Genomic DNA, 17,288 nt, shown 5'->3' on the forward strand with positions numbered 1-17,288 from the left:
ACTTGTCCCGTTTGGGATGAATGAATTCTTTTCCTGTTCGTTGTTCAGTAATTCACACAGAGTCATAAACATACCGGTGGAAACATGCTCACAAAGAAAGAAACATCATGAAGTCAGGCTAAGGATAAGAATAGCCAGCACACCTAGAGCAAAATTTTACTAACATCAGATGCAAGAAAGTCTACATGAGTTCTAAAAAGGAAACTGGGGAAAACTAATTTACACCAATTATCACTAATAGTACACTAAATATAAACGACCAAGAAGGGCTCTAGGAACCCATTTTGTATCTAGCACCCGAACGTTGAACCTTTCTCCCGATAAAAGAGGGATCAGGCGTGCAACAGACTGGCTCTCACGCCAGGGAAACCACAGGTACAAAAGAGGCAGCGAAAGAAGAAACAAAACTTTTCCTCCGGGGCGAACATATACAACTTGAGAGGAAAAATACACAATGGCCGAGAGACAAATCACAGTACTGTATTGATGTGCAGTGCTTTCAACAACGAGGTGGCCATTTGTTTCACCAATACCTGTTGACCGCCACGTTGCCCATCCCTTCGTTCTTCGATCAGGTTTTGTAGCTTTTGAGGAAGATCATTCTCAACTATGAGCTGCTTTGGTCGAGGATGATGCTCATAGACAACCTGAAAGCAATTCCAAACAATCGAACGTTAAATCATGGAGTTCAAACTTTACAAAGGTACATTAAACATATCGTTGATATTGAGTAAAATGAAATTCTAGACTTATTTGATCACTGCTAGTAGAAGGTTGATATATTAAAACCATGTAACCAGAAATTTAAAGCGAGGAATGCAAACCTTTATTAATTTTAGCAGTGTCAAACGGGCAATAGCTTCTCGGTGGTCAAGCCTTGCAATAAGCAGTGTCGTTAAACCATTGGTAGCCATTGCTGTATTTATCCGAGAAGATTTCCTGTAGTCAAGTCAATGCAATTGCATGTCTCAATATTCTGTATCCTGTCATGTTCATATTATATAATGTCATCAAAAAGGAAGGTAACTCTTTGGTCTTACGTGATTATCTTCAAAAAAGCATCCAATATATGAACAAAATATTGTTCAGGGCAGTCTTGAAAAAACTTCACTAATTTCTGAATGGCATCTTTCTTCAACAAGGCTTGTTCCACTTTTCTGTGATCATTGTCATGGGACAAGCAAACAGCAATTGAATCTAACGCAGTACACGCCCATGCATCATCCTCCAATAAGTTCAAGTACACATCCAATCCTCCATGAGCCCTCAACTGCTCTCTAGAGTTGCGAGAAGCGTGAGCCATATCACACAGCAGAGGTAAAGCATATTGCCTGAGAGGTGAGTCTGACATGACAAAATTCATTAAGTGAGGGATGATCCCATTTTCAGCTGCTTGTTCCTGTCTTCTTTTATTGATCTTGCAAAGATTGAACAGAGCATTGAGGACCTAAAACAGCAAAAAATTGCATAGAGTTATAATGTGCTGAGAAATCGTGCAGACCTATTTCAAATTCTGAATAGCCAACTGTCTTGACATTTGTCCCTAACACAAAGTTTGCGAATTCCAGAAAAAGTGCAGTTGCACAAGCCATTGTAATTTTGCGATGTCACCATTCGTTTTTCTACTCCTACGATCCCAATGTAAGTTGTTTGAGCCTTCTCAACTCTTTCCTACACATAAGCTGTTTTAGAACTTCTATGCAATTTTTCATCTGTTCTTACATGTTTGTCATTGTTAAATAAATGCTACTACCCGTTTTACAAACAAATGATTCATCTTTTCCAATGTATAAATGAAGGGCATCAAAGTCATTTTGAGTTCTTTTCTTAATTCTTGTGCAGAAGTCTAAAATCACTGACATTTGGAATCAGAGGGAGTACCATATTTACTTTATAATATCATGGTTTTGTCTATTTGATTCCAGTACACTGTACCTAATGAATAATGATATGGTTGAATAAAATGCAAGCATAAGTTCACTAGTTTGCTCATCTAGACTCTGTTTGTCTGCCAGAGATAACATAAACTCTTCTTTAAAAAGCAACAGAAATTTTACTATTCAAAAGAGGGAGAAAACCAGGATAAAAAACATTTTTTTTTAAAAAAAAGAAAACGAGTAAGCATCTAAAAATTCATCCAAAGCAACAGGATATAATCACATGTGCAGCCAACTCCGTATGTTTAAAGCACATAGCATAAGAAAAGCCTTTAAAAAGAAACTACCCACCTCACTATGTATTTGATAAACTAGAGGGCCATCATGAAGTTCAAGAATCGGTATCAGATGCTTGATTGCATCTGTGCGCTGGAGTGTCTCGAGACAATTAGGATCACCCGACAAATGATTAATGCACCTAAGAATCTGCAGAAAAGGAAAGATGGTTCAAGAACAGAAACAGAAACACAAACAAATCAGTCACAAAGTAGCAACACTAAGTCACTAAAATGCTTGAAGTTTTACCTTAAGAAGAATAGGCGGTTCTATCTTGTTAAACATCTGGAAAAGCCGTGCAAGAAGGCTTTGGCTAGACATGAGAGATTTTACGACAGTGTCTGCTTGTGCAAACTCCAAAAGAAGATCAGCAACTTTCTCAAGGTACTCACGTGCCACGTCAGCACTCATAGATACCATCTGAGCTAATAGGCCAGATGATGTTGTACTTCCCGGTCTTGCATTTAACACCCCTGATCCAGATAACACACCAGATGCTGTCTGTGATGCAGCTCCAGATGTTGATGCTCCCTCATTAGAAGTTGTTGGACCTGATGATGGTGCATATTTCATGCTTGGAACCCTATTTGAAGTTTTTATGTTGGAATCAAGGTTACCATTTTCTCTTCCCTGTCTAGAGACCTCTGCATGAAATAGAAAGAACAATAAGTGCATAAAGAAAGGTTGTTCCCTCGTACCTAACCACCTCGCACTAACTACACACAGTATTCTATAGTCCTAAATACTGCTATACGAATTCTACAAACAGAGTTTAGAACAGTCAAAACAAAAACTGTGTATATTGGGTTCATAAAAGGCAGATGAATAAATAGCCCACATGACCCAAGACATGGTAATCATAACTGCTGAGTGATGAAGAGAGAGGAATTAAGCATACCAGCAAATTCTGCCATTAACAAGTCAAGTTCGCCGTTAGTTTTCCTCTCTGTTGAAGCATGCAGTAATGGCAAAATACTTTCATGCCTTTCTAGACCAGATAAGTGGCGAACATAATCAAGTTGTCCAGATACATGCCGAGAGGGTGGTTCTTTCTCCAACAGGCTCAGTAGGGGACGAATTTGATCATTTTGACCACTACTATGCCCATTTGATACTAGCTCTATATGCTTTGGTGATCTATCTGTTGATGTCCTTCCTGCAGAAACACTAAGCCGTTGTGGCCTAATGGGATCATTATCATTTCTCTCCATGTGACCAGCAGCCGCCATATCGGTGAATCTAGGCGATGCTGAAGGATCCATTATGATATGATGCCTATCTGCATCTGCTTGTAAAGATTGCAGTGAACCAGATGAATGGTGATGATCCAGCCTCGTTTTGGAAATTTCTAGCATTGGCGGATCTAATTGACCAGACCTTCGCCTGGGGGTGGAGCCATTCTGTGTTACTGAAGCACCAGACCCGGAGATGGAAGCAAACCTTGTTGCTTCATTCAAGCTATGAAGAGTATTGACCAGCCTAAGAAGTATCCCGTTTTTTGCCGCTATGCGACAGAAGTCATTTCTTGGAGTCGAATGCTGGAGTTTGAAGACCTGCCATATGCCATCGATTGCAAGATGAACCATTTCCCTGCTAATTTAAAATATATGGAATACACTAATTAGATATAATCATTAAATTACACCACAAAATTCCAAAGGGAGTGTTAAGAGAAGAGTGGACTCACCTGTATTTTGCATAATCAGGCTCCAGAAAACTCACCAATACAGGGATCCCTTGGCATGCAATGAACATTTGCAATGTCAAGGTGCTGAGGATGCAAATTTGAAAATTAGCCCACAACGTTTAATTCCTTTTATTTGTATCTAAATATAGTTAGACACTAACAATTAAGTCAAAGAACAAACCTGGCTTGACAAAGCTGCTGAAGGAACCTAGATGCTTGCACCCGAACTTCCTTTGCACGATCTGGCACGGCAAAATTCATAACCACCGGAATCTGCAAATAAATTTTAAACAGCACATATCAATTCCACGTCAACAGAATTTATAAGTCGTAAATAGTTATCTGAATAAATGGTCTTACAAGGCCAACAAGGCAAGCATTTTCTAGGAAGGTCGTATTATCTTTTACTATTTGGTTGATGAGTTGCAGAACAGAAGTAATAATCTGCAGGGAAAACAATCAACTTTTCAGCGTGAAGATCCAGTAAAAAGGTTCTCTCAAACAAAAGTTAAACTTCATACACGGTTTTTGGGAAGTTCAAGAAGCTCCATCAGCGGAAGGAAACCATTTTGTGACACATAAATCTGTTTTTGCTCAGGCCGTTGATTGAAGATTGACACAAGCTTTTGGCAAGCTGATAATATCACGTCCTCACTTTCCCCAGGTTTCAGCTGTGCTACTATTTTGCTGTATTCCACAGACTACAAAAAAAAAAACAGACAAGGAAAAATACTTCATGATCAAGACATGATAACTATAAATGTATCAAAACCTAAGCAGCAAATATTACTGCAATTTCAAACATACACAATAATTATGATTGTTTTGGGGAAGGAAAATACAAAAAACCTTTCCATACATTTTAGGCACAGAAAACCTGCTTTCAAAAAAGATGAATAAAGTGTTAACTAGCACAATCTATCCTCCTACGTAGACAGTTTGCCAGCAGATGCAGTTGGATTCTAAAACTTCTGCAGTACTCTGGATGCTTCTGCTGGACCTTGGTGCTAGCATGCACATGAAATGACACCTAATGCAATATTTGAATACATGAGAAGGCAAATGAGTGCTGCCAAAGTCCATGGCAAATGTCACTTCTTGGTTGCGTAGCTGGACACTTGATCCATATATAAGACAAATACATACTCAAACTTAAAAAGAAAAGGTTAAGCAAGAGCATTGCTACATTATGATAAAGGTACACATCAGTCACAGAAACATCAGAGCTTTAGGGCATCGCATACCTGCAAAGGAAAAAGACTCTCTCCAGGAATAGTCTCATCAAATGCCTGAAATCATCAGAGTTGTGTCACTTATTTTATATTCTCAAAGGTACAGGCAAAATAAAATACATAGTACTATAACTATATTAGTGAAAGCAATACCGTTCCATCAATATCTTCTTCCCTCAAACGCATGACATATTCAAGAAGTTTTCCACCATTCATGTGCTCAGTATCATTTTCCTTCTGCTTCTGAGCCATCCTAGTCTTGAGTTCCTTCGCGAGATCATTTTGTGCACCATTGTATTGAAGCTCTTCACCAGTAGTGGATGTTGAAGCTTCAGCCCCATGATCTCCTCGCTTCTTAGGTGGGAATAAATCATCAAAGGAGGCATCTCCAGGTGTGTCACTGAATCTACTTAGCTCGTTAGCCATCTCAACTGAAGTTTTAGCTTCCTGTCAAGACATGAAACATTCAACGGCAATTAATTAGCTAAAAACAGCTACAAATGAGAATATGCAGAGGTCACAGATATGCTCAAGGCTTTGACAGTGAAGCCTTTGGGGGGGAAAGGCGATAACTGACAAGCTGCAGATCAAAAATATGATCTATCATACATTGGATAAAAAATGTTCTCATAGAAACATTGCGCCACTCTAGTCATGCATGTCTTAATACTCCCTCTGTTTCACAATGTAAGTCATTCTAGCATTTCCCACATTCACAGTGATGTTAATGAATCTAGATATACATTTCCCACATTCACAGTGATGTTAATGAATCTAGATAGAACATCACTGTGAATGTGGGAAATGCTAGAATGACTTACATTGTGAAACAGAGGAAGTATAAAATATTCAATGTGCTGCATTTAGAAATGTTAAAATGTACATCTTTGACCCCCCCCCCAAAAAAAAAAAACTTATGTGCAAGGTCAAAATGATGTGCATAAAATTATCACCTTTTGGAAGTTGATATTTTGTCCTCCAGCCTGGAAGCTGAAAGCATCACCATCCTCAAGACTTGAACCATCTTTACTTTCATCTTCTACATATTTACCATCACTCTTTCTTGATTCTTGGCCGCTGCTAGTTAACTTGTTTGGTGGACCATCTTGTGATACCTCATGAGTTAGTTTACCATTTAAATCAGTTGCGCCTAGTGAAGATTCCAATGATAGCTTCTCATGGAAAACTAATGTAGGATCTTTATTAAGAACCACGTTATCTTTCATAAGTTCCACATCATTCGAACTACTACTCCCAGTAGTTTTTAACATTCCATCATGAAACTCATCAGGTATATCTTGCCTGGCAGATTCAGAAACCAAATCTTTTCTTCCATCCTCCTAAAGCAATGTTAATAAAAAAGTTCACATTATGATAGCGTAATAATCTTGTGAGTCCACAATTTTGGACTAATTTCAAAATATGAGTAGAATATGGCATGCCAAGAACCCTGAAAGGCATATATACCTGTTCAAGGCCAGAAGCAGTAGGTGTTTGTGTATCTCGTGGTGGGCCAGAAAATCCAGAGTGATTGTCACCACTTGATCCTTCATCGTCCTCATCAATATCCCTGACAGTACTAACAAACCAGGAACTTAGCAATGGCTTATCAAGGTCACTTTCGAAAGACGGTTCAAAATAATTTTGGTGCCAGCTATTTGAGAGATCAATTTTGCTGAGATTTTAAACTATGATTTTGTTGGGCAATTACTATGCAGTTGTAATTCCTGGTAGACTACAATACAAGGCTATGCAAAATCCATGTGAACAACCAACAACCAAAATCAGCAACAGACCGAGATATGCCGCCTATGTCAAATAAAATAACACTACTTAAAAAGTTAAAAGATGCAAGTGGCAAAATGCTACTTAGCTAACCACAAAATTTAAACAGGCACATAAAGAAAAAAATGGGATTATACGTATATGTACTATGTAAAAGCAGAGAGAGTAAAACTATAAGAAATTCCAGTGGCAAACCTCCAGAAGGAACATCTCTCACAGGAAGTTGCATCTATAACTAACTTAAACCCACTAGTACTGCAATTAACCCCTGGACATGTGTAGTTGTGTACACATCCTACTTGCTAAACGAATAACTCTAGCAATGCTTGAATAAAATTGACCAGTACAGGTTTAATATGCAGAATATACAACCATTATTATAGACTTATAGTGATCAGGTGACTGAAAAATGACAAGCTATGGAGCTATATTTTTCTGTTTTCCGTCCTGTTTGTATCTTTATGGCTATTATTGTTGGTTTATCATTTACAATGAATAGCAATTGAAAAGAAGGAGGCAGTAAATGTGAGCTACCTTGGTGATTGAACAGGTTGTCGAAGAGATGGCAAAGCTCGCCTTGAGTTTTGCAACCATGGGTGCATCAATAATGTCTTTGCATCAGGTCTTTGTATTGAATCCTACAGGTGCTTCTTGAAGTCAGAACAGCAAACAATTTGATAAAATAATCATTAAATTCTCAAAGATATAGCCAGAAACGACACAGAACCTTTTGAAAACATTGTCGAAGAAAATCAGTAATCTCAGGAGATAAGCCTTCTGGTATTGGTGGATGCACATCCTATTGTCCATAGATAAAAACTTTCTATGTAATCATAGTCTCATGTGTGAATGGATATTGTGACTTTTGAAAATGTAGGGGAAGTAAACAGCTGCAAGTAATCAACCTGAACAATGCGAAACAGCGCAGGCATGGGCTGAAGGTCATAATATGGTGGGGCACAGGTGAGTAGCTCAATAACAGTACAACCAACACTCCAGATATCTGATGCAGCACAAACACCTGACATTTCGATGACCTAATGCACAATATAAATAATGAACAAATACATTAGCATCTCGCAAGAAAAAGTATGTTTCAGAATCACAAGATGCAAATAATTTTGGTTGATAACGCTTGGTGTAATGCTGGCATGGAAAATAGCAATAAGTTCTATCCTGTTGGCAGTAGTAATTAGCTTTTATGTTGATAGTACTAGTAGAATTAGGAGTTAAACCTAATCGATTGATTCATTGAAACAGCATAAGTGAAGATAATTAGCAAACCTCAGGGGCCATCCAGTATGGAGTTCCAACCACTGAATGTGTGTTGATATCAGCTTCAGTTAATTTAGTAGCAACTCCAAAATCAGCAAGTTTGACAAGGCCCTAAACAAGAGATTGTACATTAATGAGAACATGTAGACAAATTTGGTACATAACTGCCTATGAGGTATTCATTCCAGCAGTTCTCTGTTTCCATAATTTCTGCTAGATTGCTATATATGTGAATGAGCTCATCTCAGTGTACCCTTTCCTAACTCCTGCATAGTATTTAATTTGTGTTCTCATGTTAACAGAAGTGCATGAAGACGACAGCTTACAAGGATGTTATTCAAAACATTTTTCCAAAATTTGTATACTTAAGATATTCCCTTTGCAATTATCTCAAGTCATCACAAAAGGGGTAAATATGGATGTGATGCAGCAATAAACCTCTTTGGTAGTCAATATATTTGCGCCCTTGATATCTCTATGTATGACACCTTGCTCGTGAAGATAAACAAGTCCTTCCAGCACCTGGTTCGATATGTAAAAAAATTAATACCGGACATAGCAAAAACAGGAAAGTTGCAGGTAATCATCATATTCACCTGAGCAATGTAGACGGCCACCAATGATTCAGGGAATGGCCCAAATTTGTTTGGCTTGATAATATTGGCAAGTGATCCATTCTCCACATACCTGCAATCATCCCATGAGGATTAAAACTTCCAAGCTAAAAAAAAAAAAAAACTAATAGCCTAATAGGTATAATCATATCAAGAAACTGTCATGAGGATTGTGAACTGCTTACTCTAGAATGATATGGAGGTGACTCCTTGTCTTCAATGATCCAAGATACTTCACAATATTTTTGTGATTCAGATTCTGCGTAAAGTGGCAGAACTTAGAATTCGCAGCAATACAATTTTCTTGCGAACGTATATACATTTCAGATATCAAGAACCATTTAATTTCAAGTACAATAGATTATAGACATGACCACTAACCACAGAAGAAGGAACGGTATCATTTTTCATTAAATTTTGGGCATCAGGGCATCCATAGGAACATGTAGCTAAACATTTAAATAGAAGCTTGTTGGGTGTATAAAAATAAGTATACATTGATGGAACTCCAAAATTTTCTTCATAAATTTGTTCATGTAAGGCTATAGCTATAGAAGCATAATGATAACAGCAACACTTACATCCAAAGATAAAGGGGAACAGATGCAACAAAAACAAGGATAGGCGGGGATAAGAGATTATTTAACCAGTAAGATGTGTTATTTAGTTTTTTGTCAAGTACAAATATGATAAGTAAATAATGTGAAAGAAAATGAAGACTTACTTTCAAGAGATCAATTTCTTGCTGAATCAGCCACAGCAGCATACCATGAACGGAAAAGTCACAATAAAAAACAATTTATTAGAACAGCAGACTACAGCAATACAATAGAAATTATAAAATGGTGATATTCAAATAAAATCTTGACAATGAAAGCACTGAATAAGATAGCACAATATGGTGGTAGGATAAAAAAAGTATAGGATTTATCAGGTTGTGCTAAATGTCAACTCCAAGCACTAAACCATGCATGCACCAAATGACAAAAATAAACAATAGCTCGTGCAATTAGTTCACTTTAGCAAAAAGTAACACCAACAGATTAAACTTCTAAAATTTTTTGGTTTGGACTCCTTTATGAACCTCAACACCAACAGCTCCTTTGTAAATTTTAGCTTAGCACATGTTGGCACAAATAAACATTAATCATGTAGATTTTTCACTGACTTTTTCAAGTTTCTTTCCTAAGTCAAATAGTGTTTCAATATTTTCACCAAAATGTGTATCTGTAGTTGAACCTACCGTGGCCAGATTTTGGTTCATGGTTCAAGTTGACAATTCGATGATTCACATTTAGGGTTCCAGCAGAGTGAATACCACTCTAGCTAAGAAATCAGAAATGGGGTCCGTGAACCCAACATCGACACCCAACTCTAGTACAAAATGTTGTATAAAAAGGTCAAGCTGTATTACAGCTTTCCGTGGGTTAATGATAAAAAGGAGAAAAGGGAAATGAATAGTTATTGCCTCCTACCCTTCAAACCCAAGGCAGTCATCTCCCTCTGTCCTTACCTGCCCACTGAAAATTCTTCTCTCTGTCCACCACATGAAGGTAGACTGATAAACAAGAGAAGTCACAAAAAAAAACTGAAGTAGACATTGGTGAGTGTAGCAATGGCGATGGCTTCAGCAAGCAGCAAGCCAGCTGCGACAATGTGTGCGGGAATAAAAAATTAAAAAGGAACAAGGGTGACAACTTCACTGGGCAGCAAAATGGATGAGTGACAGCAGTGGTCATAGCAATGAAGGGGAGAAACAGAGGTGGCTATGGAGACCAAAAGCCCCCATGAACACAGGACCGGAGGACAACAGCAAGGATAAGGTGTCAGTGTGAGCGTTGATGGGTTCACAACCAGATAGTGAATCATACTAAGTTTTGGCCTGAATCACTTCACTGCAGGGTTATCGTGGCTCACAGTCATTGCCGCAAATCTGGTAATTATGATCTGGACACAAACGGAAGTAACTAGAACATGAGCTCCATACTATTGCATTCGATAAACATATAACCTACCACACAATTAAACCAGCTATTTTATACTTCCTCCGTTTCATATTATAAGACTTTCTAGCATTGCCTACATTCATATATATGTTAATGAATCTAAACATATATATGTGCCTAGATTCATTAACATCTATATGAATGTGGGCAATGCTAGAAAGTCTTATAACCTGAATCAGAGGTAGTATCACCCTAGCGTATCTGGCCATGTGTTCAGGACTTCTATTACATGCCTGGATAGGCTTAGGAAGCTGACTAGTGAATAACTGAGCTAACAGAACTCCACTCTATGATTTAGTTCCACGTCACGCTACCGAACAAATCGATATAGCAAACAACAAGCAGTATTTCCCCAATTTCCAGACGCACTTATCCCTGTTGAGGTCGCTGCTGCCCGTTTATCAACTCCCGACAGCCACATTTCACGTAATCGCATACATCATCTTTTTTCCTTTGGCACACGTTATGCATCATAAGAAAGGCCCAAAAAGAAAACCTCACCATGATGATGTTGAGATCCTCCTGCGGGATGTTCTCCAACGATACTTGCTTGATGGCCACGAAGTCTCCATTTTCCAGGTCAAGCCCCTTGTACACTCGCCCATATGCTCCCTTCCCTATTTCATCTCCGAGCATCTGCACCGGCCCCCACCCCCCCCCCCCCCCCCACCATGCACACAGTCAGTGAGCGAAACCAAACCCAAAATTAACACCACCAGAACACGAATTCCACCCGGATCCGAGGCGGTAGGCTCCGGAACACTCACATATTTGTTGTCGAGCGTCTTGTTCTTGTGGAACTGCGCATTGTGCTGCCGCGACGCCATCTCGCCCCGCCCCCCACACACACCCACCCCGAGATCGGGCCCCGGACGCCGCCGTCCGCGGCGGGGGCGGGCGGATCGGGGGTCACTGGCGGCACGGGAACGGCTCCGGCGAGCCCGCCGCGAGGGCCATTTAGGTTTTAGGGTTTGGGTGGGAAGGGAATTGGAGGTCGAGGCGGAAGCAGGAGGAAGAAGAAGAAGACGGAGGCGATGGAAGAGAGAGAGAAGGGGAGGAGAGATGGGGGGCTTTTCCGTAATTATTTTGTTTTCGGGGGGCGTGGGAATCTAACGGAATGAGAGGGCGGCTTTTATACTCGGGGGTGTACTTTTGAAGTGGGCGGAAGCCAACGAGGATATTGAGAGATAAGCGGAGGAAACCACTGTCAATTAGCTGTCCTCAACTAGCATCCGCGATTTTGTAGCACATCATCCGGGGCCCCCTCGATTTTTCTTTCCAAAGGAAAAAATAGACCATTTTTGTCCGCTGCTTGCGTCATTTCTTCCATGGCTTTCTTTTCCGGTCATTCTCTAGTGGCGTGTAAGGAGATTTTTATATTTATTTGGTTCTACTAGGCTGGTTTCTGTCGTCGGCGTTGCAACAGTGTCCTTGTGCACAAGAACAACCTTAAGGACCACAAAGACTATAGAATAATTATTAAAATAATAGATAATGATTAATATATATATATGGTCGACTGATAAAAAGATGGTGAGTAGTTGTGTACTATATAGAATCATTGTTAATAAAGCATTATTAGATAAGTAGCTGGTAACTCTCTTTATTTGTTTTCCGCATCCTAGCTCATTCTCTCCATATCTAAGCTTCCAACAATAAAATGATGTTGGTTGCTTTCACAATCATCTCTGCCTCGAAATTCAAAATAAATGGCATTTTTATTAATTATGTGACTCAATAAAGAAAATTTACATGTCTATAGTTTGGAAGAAATCAACTAAAAATTAACGGAGTGTTCAACTTCCATGATAACCTATAGGCAACAATATATATTTATCATCACACCAAATCACCAATGTAACAATAATGGCAGCATAGAGCTTAAGAAATAATCTGGACGATTTTACAATTGGATGATGTTGGTAGGAAATGAAGGCAGGGAGGGGAAGCACCAATGATACAGCGATAGAGACACGGCGCACTCATGGGTATGCTTTCGATTGGATTTTAGTAAGATTATAGAGTTGCCGCTAATTTCGTCTTTTTGATAGGATTTTAGCAAGATCATAGTTCAGTTGTTGATCTTTGTCTCTTTAAGCGTATTTTGGAAGATTTCTTGCGGGTACATGTGAGCAGTTAATATGTGAGCTTCTAATAACTATAATTTATCCTAGAATAGATTATCATCAGATTATAAGAAACTATAGTTGTATAATTCATAAGCTAGGTTTAATCATAAGCTCTATTTAGCAGCTTCTCTAGACTCTCATAAACTGACGACCAAACAACATATTCGCTTGTGTAGCAAAACCTTTCACTCAGCAAGCAGCTTCTTCTCTTTTTCTCAGCAACGCGGTGGAACACCCATCATGGCACTGCCGACTACGTGTCGGCGCGCGCCAACAGCTACCATACCATACCATCACAGCACGCTAATTGTACGATAGAAGTAACCCTAATCATGGATACGAATATACGACGCAGTCAGGTCAGTTGGTTGCCACCCACAATGTGGCTGCCACTTGAACATGTTATTCTTGTCCTTGTGAGTGAACTTGAACATTTTATAGAGAATTGGCTATTTTTCTTCAATATTGATGGCAATGCAGTTTGCAACTTAAAGACATGCACAAAGATTCAAGAACATACGTACACTGACAAGAAACATTCAAGAAAGTACTTTTGCTCTCTAGAGCTGGAAGCAGAAATTTATCTTGGGTAAACTTTGGAAGTTTGAATGGACAAGGTCATTGATCCGATTATTGTGTATATAATATAATTGCATACACTAATCACAGTGGGCATCCTCTAGTGTCTAGAGGAAGTGTTCCAAAATCTCACAACAATTCTTTATTTCAGTCGTGCCAAAATGAATAGAAATCCTCAACTAAATAGTGATACAGCATGAGCAGACTTCAAATTGTAACACAGCTCACTCGCCGCTTAGGATAGGGTTGATCAGTGGCTTCAGCTGCGCAAGATAGACGATTGCCCACCTGCAGATAAGCATTAACAAATTACTACCAGAAAAATTGGCATCCGGATTGTCACACCCAGTATGGAGCTTATCAAGCAAAAGAGGGAAGATCAATGATGGAACCATCATGTAAGCAAGGCGGCAATACAACGACAATCAGATATCAAATCTTAAAAAAGAAGCCATAAGAAATATGAGTGACATTACTCCTTCAATAAACTATCCAGGATATCTGGCTCTCATGGACCCACAACCAAAGAATAAACAGACTTATATTGAGCACATGCAGGTTACAAGAACCAATGGAGTGAAACTATAAGTCAGAATCAGATTGAGTTTCAGCGTACAACTAATACCACCTGTTCTACTTTAACAAGAGTTAATCATCAGTTCATATTGCTCCTAGAAATTTAGACCTTGCAAGATTACCTACTAGTCAATAAAATAATGTCACCATTGTGCGATTCAAAGTAGACTACATGTAGACCATAAGATGCCAAGTTTTGCTGGTAGTGTGCTTTTCATGTTTGCCAGCAATACTTTTGGGTTTCAATTAATCAATCAGCCTACTGTTAAAATCATATTTTCTGAGCAATCCAGTTTGGATAGACAAACCAGAAAGTGTAAGTGAACAAATGGATCAGAACTTACATCATCCAACAGCAAACCGTTGCTGTAATAACCAAGGTCAAATGGAATCTGCACAAATTAAACATAAGTTAATTTAATAGGTTAGCAAAATAACCACATGCATGTAGACAAAGCTCAACAGCTAACTGCCATATTTCAAACATCCCAGTATTTTCTCAAGACAAGGTAATGATAAGAAGACGGTAGTAATATGATAGAAACACAGCCACACAATTTAGATAGAGTCACCATGCTTTGAGAAGAATATTAATAAAAGAAAGTGTGTGATACAGTACCAATAATGGATATGAACGATGACGATATTCGTCACATGAACATAGTAGGCTAGAGATACAAATACTCTTAGTCACGATCAAATAATTAAGAACACAGGCTAGAGATACAAATACTCTTAGTCACGATACAATAATTAAAAAAACACAGTAGTATATTCGGACTCTTTTCTTGAACCAATCCTTGAAGACTTGAAAGACAGGATAACAAATCAGCACAAACTTTATACTAACCCACAGAAATTGAGGCAGGACTATACCATGACATTATGCCATAGTTCTCCCAAGATCAGTTATAAATCGTTCAGTCTACATATATTACCCTAAATTGTAGTTCTATGCATCGTATTGACCCTCTACAATATTCAATGTCATTTATGCCCCTTTTTTCTTTTCTATGCATTATACATAGCTATTGAAAAGTCCATACTCAGAAGTCAAAAGGGCAAAGTAACGTCTTCCTGTTCTCTCATTCACAATGAAAATAAGTCCATACTAAAAAGAGGCCATTCTTAATGCATCTGACTTTAAACTGGCATTGTAGTTTCCAGTCGAAAATAATGCGTGAGTGTGACTGTGTGATCTAATGACCCATGTTTTCCCGGCTCCGGTAATTTTGTCCATTAGAACCTCGTAATATGCACTGAAACAATATCATCCTACGGCAGCATGTGTCAGAATCTTTTTGAAGAAAAATCTAATTGGCATATTATTAGAGTAATTGAACCACTCGAATTAGCTCTGAAAAGCCAAACCTGGTTACAGCCTACCAATTTCATCTTAAGAGAGGAACATAGGGTAAAGATTGAACAAATTTGGGGGTTTTCGCACGAAGTCACTTCTTTTACTGAACATGGGCTAAGATCAGCCGCTACCCCCATCGATCCAACCGTTTCAACCGTTATCCGATCGAAAAGACGACGCAATCTCAACGAGAAATCTACCAATAGAGGAAATCCTTAGCCCTACACAATACGCCCAAATCTAGATCAAAACCACCATCCGGCGGGTCAAATCCGCCCGAATCGCGCCCGCCCCGATCCGAAAGCTCCAGGCGGCATACAGGCGATCCCAATCACACCACACCAGATCAGCAGCTATCTGAAGAGAATCAGCGGGGGGGAAGAGCGTACAGGTTGGTCGACGGCCCGCGGTTGCAGCAGAGCAGCGAGAAGAGGGAGGCGACGAAGCCGGCGAGGAGGAAGATGAGCGTGGTCACCCAGAACCCCATGGCCGGCGGAAAGCTCTCCGATCCTCTCCCTTCCCTTCCCTCTCGATCTCTTTCTTCCCTCGGGATCGCTCGCTGGGTCTCGTCGTCTCGGGGCGGAGGTGGGGTGGGGAGAGACGGAGCGAAGAGGAACAGGGGTCAGACGTGTAGTCGGTTTAGGGGTAGAGAAGACGACACGATGAATTGGGCCCGGGCTCCTTATCTGGGCCTTGGCCTGTTAATAAGTTTGGGCCCACAAAACTGTAAAGAACAAGTGGGCCCATGTGATGGGGTGCGCACCGGTGTTGTACGGAATAAGTTTAGTTTAGGTCTCTCATGTTGAGATCGAGTAGCTCTGCTTCGCTCCGGGCGCCGACTTGCCGATGAAGGACGATGAAAAGGAGGTGCCTTTGGCTTTGGACATCACCATGCGTCCATGCCCGTCGAGAAGAAGTTGGTCGTGATCGCTCCGGCCGCCACCATTCCGGCTGTGAGCGAGAAGAAAATGGCTGCTGTGGACACCGACATGCCGAGCAGAGTGGCTCCTCAAGCCACCGACACACAAGCCGTGGCTCCTCCGGCTGCCGCCATGGACAAGCAGAAAGTTGCTCATTTGGATGTCATTACGCCAAAGATGATCACTTAGGACAACGCCATGTGAACAAGCACATTTGGGGGAGTCAGGATAAGCTAGATTTAGGTTAACGAGGGTTTATTGTGTACAATAGTTAGCTATTTTGGCTGTGTTTAGTTCGTGTGCTAAATTTTTTTTAAATATACGGACATACATTTAAAGTATTAAACGTAGACTAATAACAAAACAAATTACAGATTCCACCTATAAACTGCGAGATAAATCTATTAAGCCTAATTATTTCATCATTATTAAATGTTTACTGTAGCACCACATTGTTAAATCATGACGTAATTAGGCTCAAAAGATTTGTCTTGCAATTTACATGCAAACTGTGCAATTGGATTTTTTTCGTCCACATTTAATGCTCCATGCATATGTCTAAATATTTGATGTGACGAAAAAGTTGAAAGTTTGAAGAAAAAAAGTTTAAATCTAAACACGGCCTACATCATCTACCCACAGATTTAAATGCTTTTTTTTATCTTCTTCTTCTAATTTTCTGCCTCTTTCTTCATGTCCACTCGTTTTCATAAGAAAGCAACTAGTCTGACCTCACGTGGACCCCACAATCATGTTGACGAGGCTGCGTTCGAGCGCAGGAGAAAGAGAGAAAGATAGTTTTGTTTTCCACACGCACGCTTTCCGAACTACTAAACGGTGTGTTTTTTGTAAAAAATTTCTATAAAAAAGTTGCTTTAAAAAATCATATTAATCCATTTTTAAAGTTTAAAA

The 17,288-nt window shown here is 39.5% G+C and overlaps 2 protein-coding genes across 5 annotated transcripts; both read right to left on the reverse strand.

Moving 5' to 3' along the window:
* Window positions 1-131: 131 nt before the first annotated feature.
* On the reverse strand, window positions 132-11,819 carry LOC4337283 (MAP3K epsilon protein kinase 1). Of its 4 annotated transcripts, none has more exons than XM_015780005.3 (24): window positions 11,580-11,819; window positions 11,314-11,448; window positions 9,531-9,551; window positions 8,992-9,065; window positions 8,789-8,879; window positions 8,631-8,714; window positions 8,202-8,303; window positions 7,823-7,954; window positions 7,645-7,716; window positions 7,452-7,555; window positions 6,600-6,702; window positions 6,086-6,472; window positions 5,286-5,579; window positions 5,145-5,189; window positions 4,422-4,601; window positions 4,261-4,344; window positions 4,082-4,173; window positions 3,901-3,984; window positions 3,112-3,803; window positions 2,463-2,857; window positions 2,229-2,363; window positions 1,041-1,447; window positions 825-939; window positions 132-647 (listed from the first exon to the last, which is right to left on the reverse strand). In XM_015780005.3, the coding sequence occupies exons 1-24, from the start codon at window positions 11,637-11,639 to the stop codon at window positions 471-473; spliced, it is 4,065 nt and encodes a 1,354-aa protein (XP_015635491.1). In that variant the 5' UTR covers window positions 11,640-11,819; the 3' UTR covers window positions 132-470. The 4 variants fall into 4 exon arrangements, with proteins under 4 accessions (XP_015635491.1, XP_015635490.1, XP_015635489.1 ...); XM_015780004.3 differs by having other exon boundaries at window positions 3,112-3,806; XM_015780003.2 differs by having other exon boundaries at window positions 6,600-6,711.
* Window positions 11,820-13,508: 1,689 nt separating this feature from the next.
* LOC4337284 (V-type proton ATPase subunit e1) lies at window positions 13,509-16,073 on the reverse strand. Its single transcript, XM_015781797.3, has 3 exons — window positions 15,846-16,073; window positions 14,441-14,488; window positions 13,509-13,808 (listed from the first exon to the last, which is right to left on the reverse strand). The coding sequence occupies exons 1-3, from the start codon at window positions 15,941-15,943 to the stop codon at window positions 13,745-13,747; spliced, it is 210 nt and encodes a 69-aa protein (XP_015637283.1). The 5' UTR covers window positions 15,944-16,073; the 3' UTR covers window positions 13,509-13,744.
* Between the last annotated feature and the right edge of the window lie 1,215 nt (window positions 16,074-17,288).

The sequence above is a fragment of the Oryza sativa genome, chromosome 4 (genome assembly GCF_034140825.1).
Source record: "Oryza sativa Japonica Group chromosome 4, ASM3414082v1".
In the NCBI taxonomy this organism is placed as follows: Eukaryota; Viridiplantae; Streptophyta; class Magnoliopsida; order Poales; family Poaceae; genus Oryza; species Oryza sativa.

Excerpts from the sequence above, each read along its gene's own strand:
- LOC4337284 (XM_015781797.3), bottom strand. The coding sequence starts at position 15,943 with ATGGGGTTCTGGGTGACCACGCTCATCTTCCTCCTCGCCGGCTTCGTC. Across the intron at positions 14,489-15,845 it reads CGCGGGCCGTCGACCAACCT|ATTCCATTTGACCTTGGTTA; the intron begins GTACGCTCTTCC and ends TAATTTGTGCAG. Across the intron at positions 13,809-14,440 it reads ACGGTTTGCTGTTGGATGAT|GTGGGCAATCGTCTATCTTG; the intron begins GTAAGTTCTGAT and ends GCTTATCTGCAG.
- LOC4337283 (XM_015780002.3), bottom strand. The coding sequence starts at position 11,639 with ATGGCGTCGCGGCAGCACAATGCGCAGTTCCACAAGAACAAGACGCTC. Across the intron at positions 4,174-4,260 it reads ATGCTTGCCTTGTTGGCCTT|ATTCCGGTGGTTATGAATTT; the intron begins GTAAGACCATTT and ends ATTTATTTGCAG. Across the intron at positions 2,364-2,462 it reads AACCGCCTATTCTTCTTAAG|ATTCTTAGGTGCATTAATCA; the intron begins GTAAAACTTCAA and ends CCTTTTCTGCAG.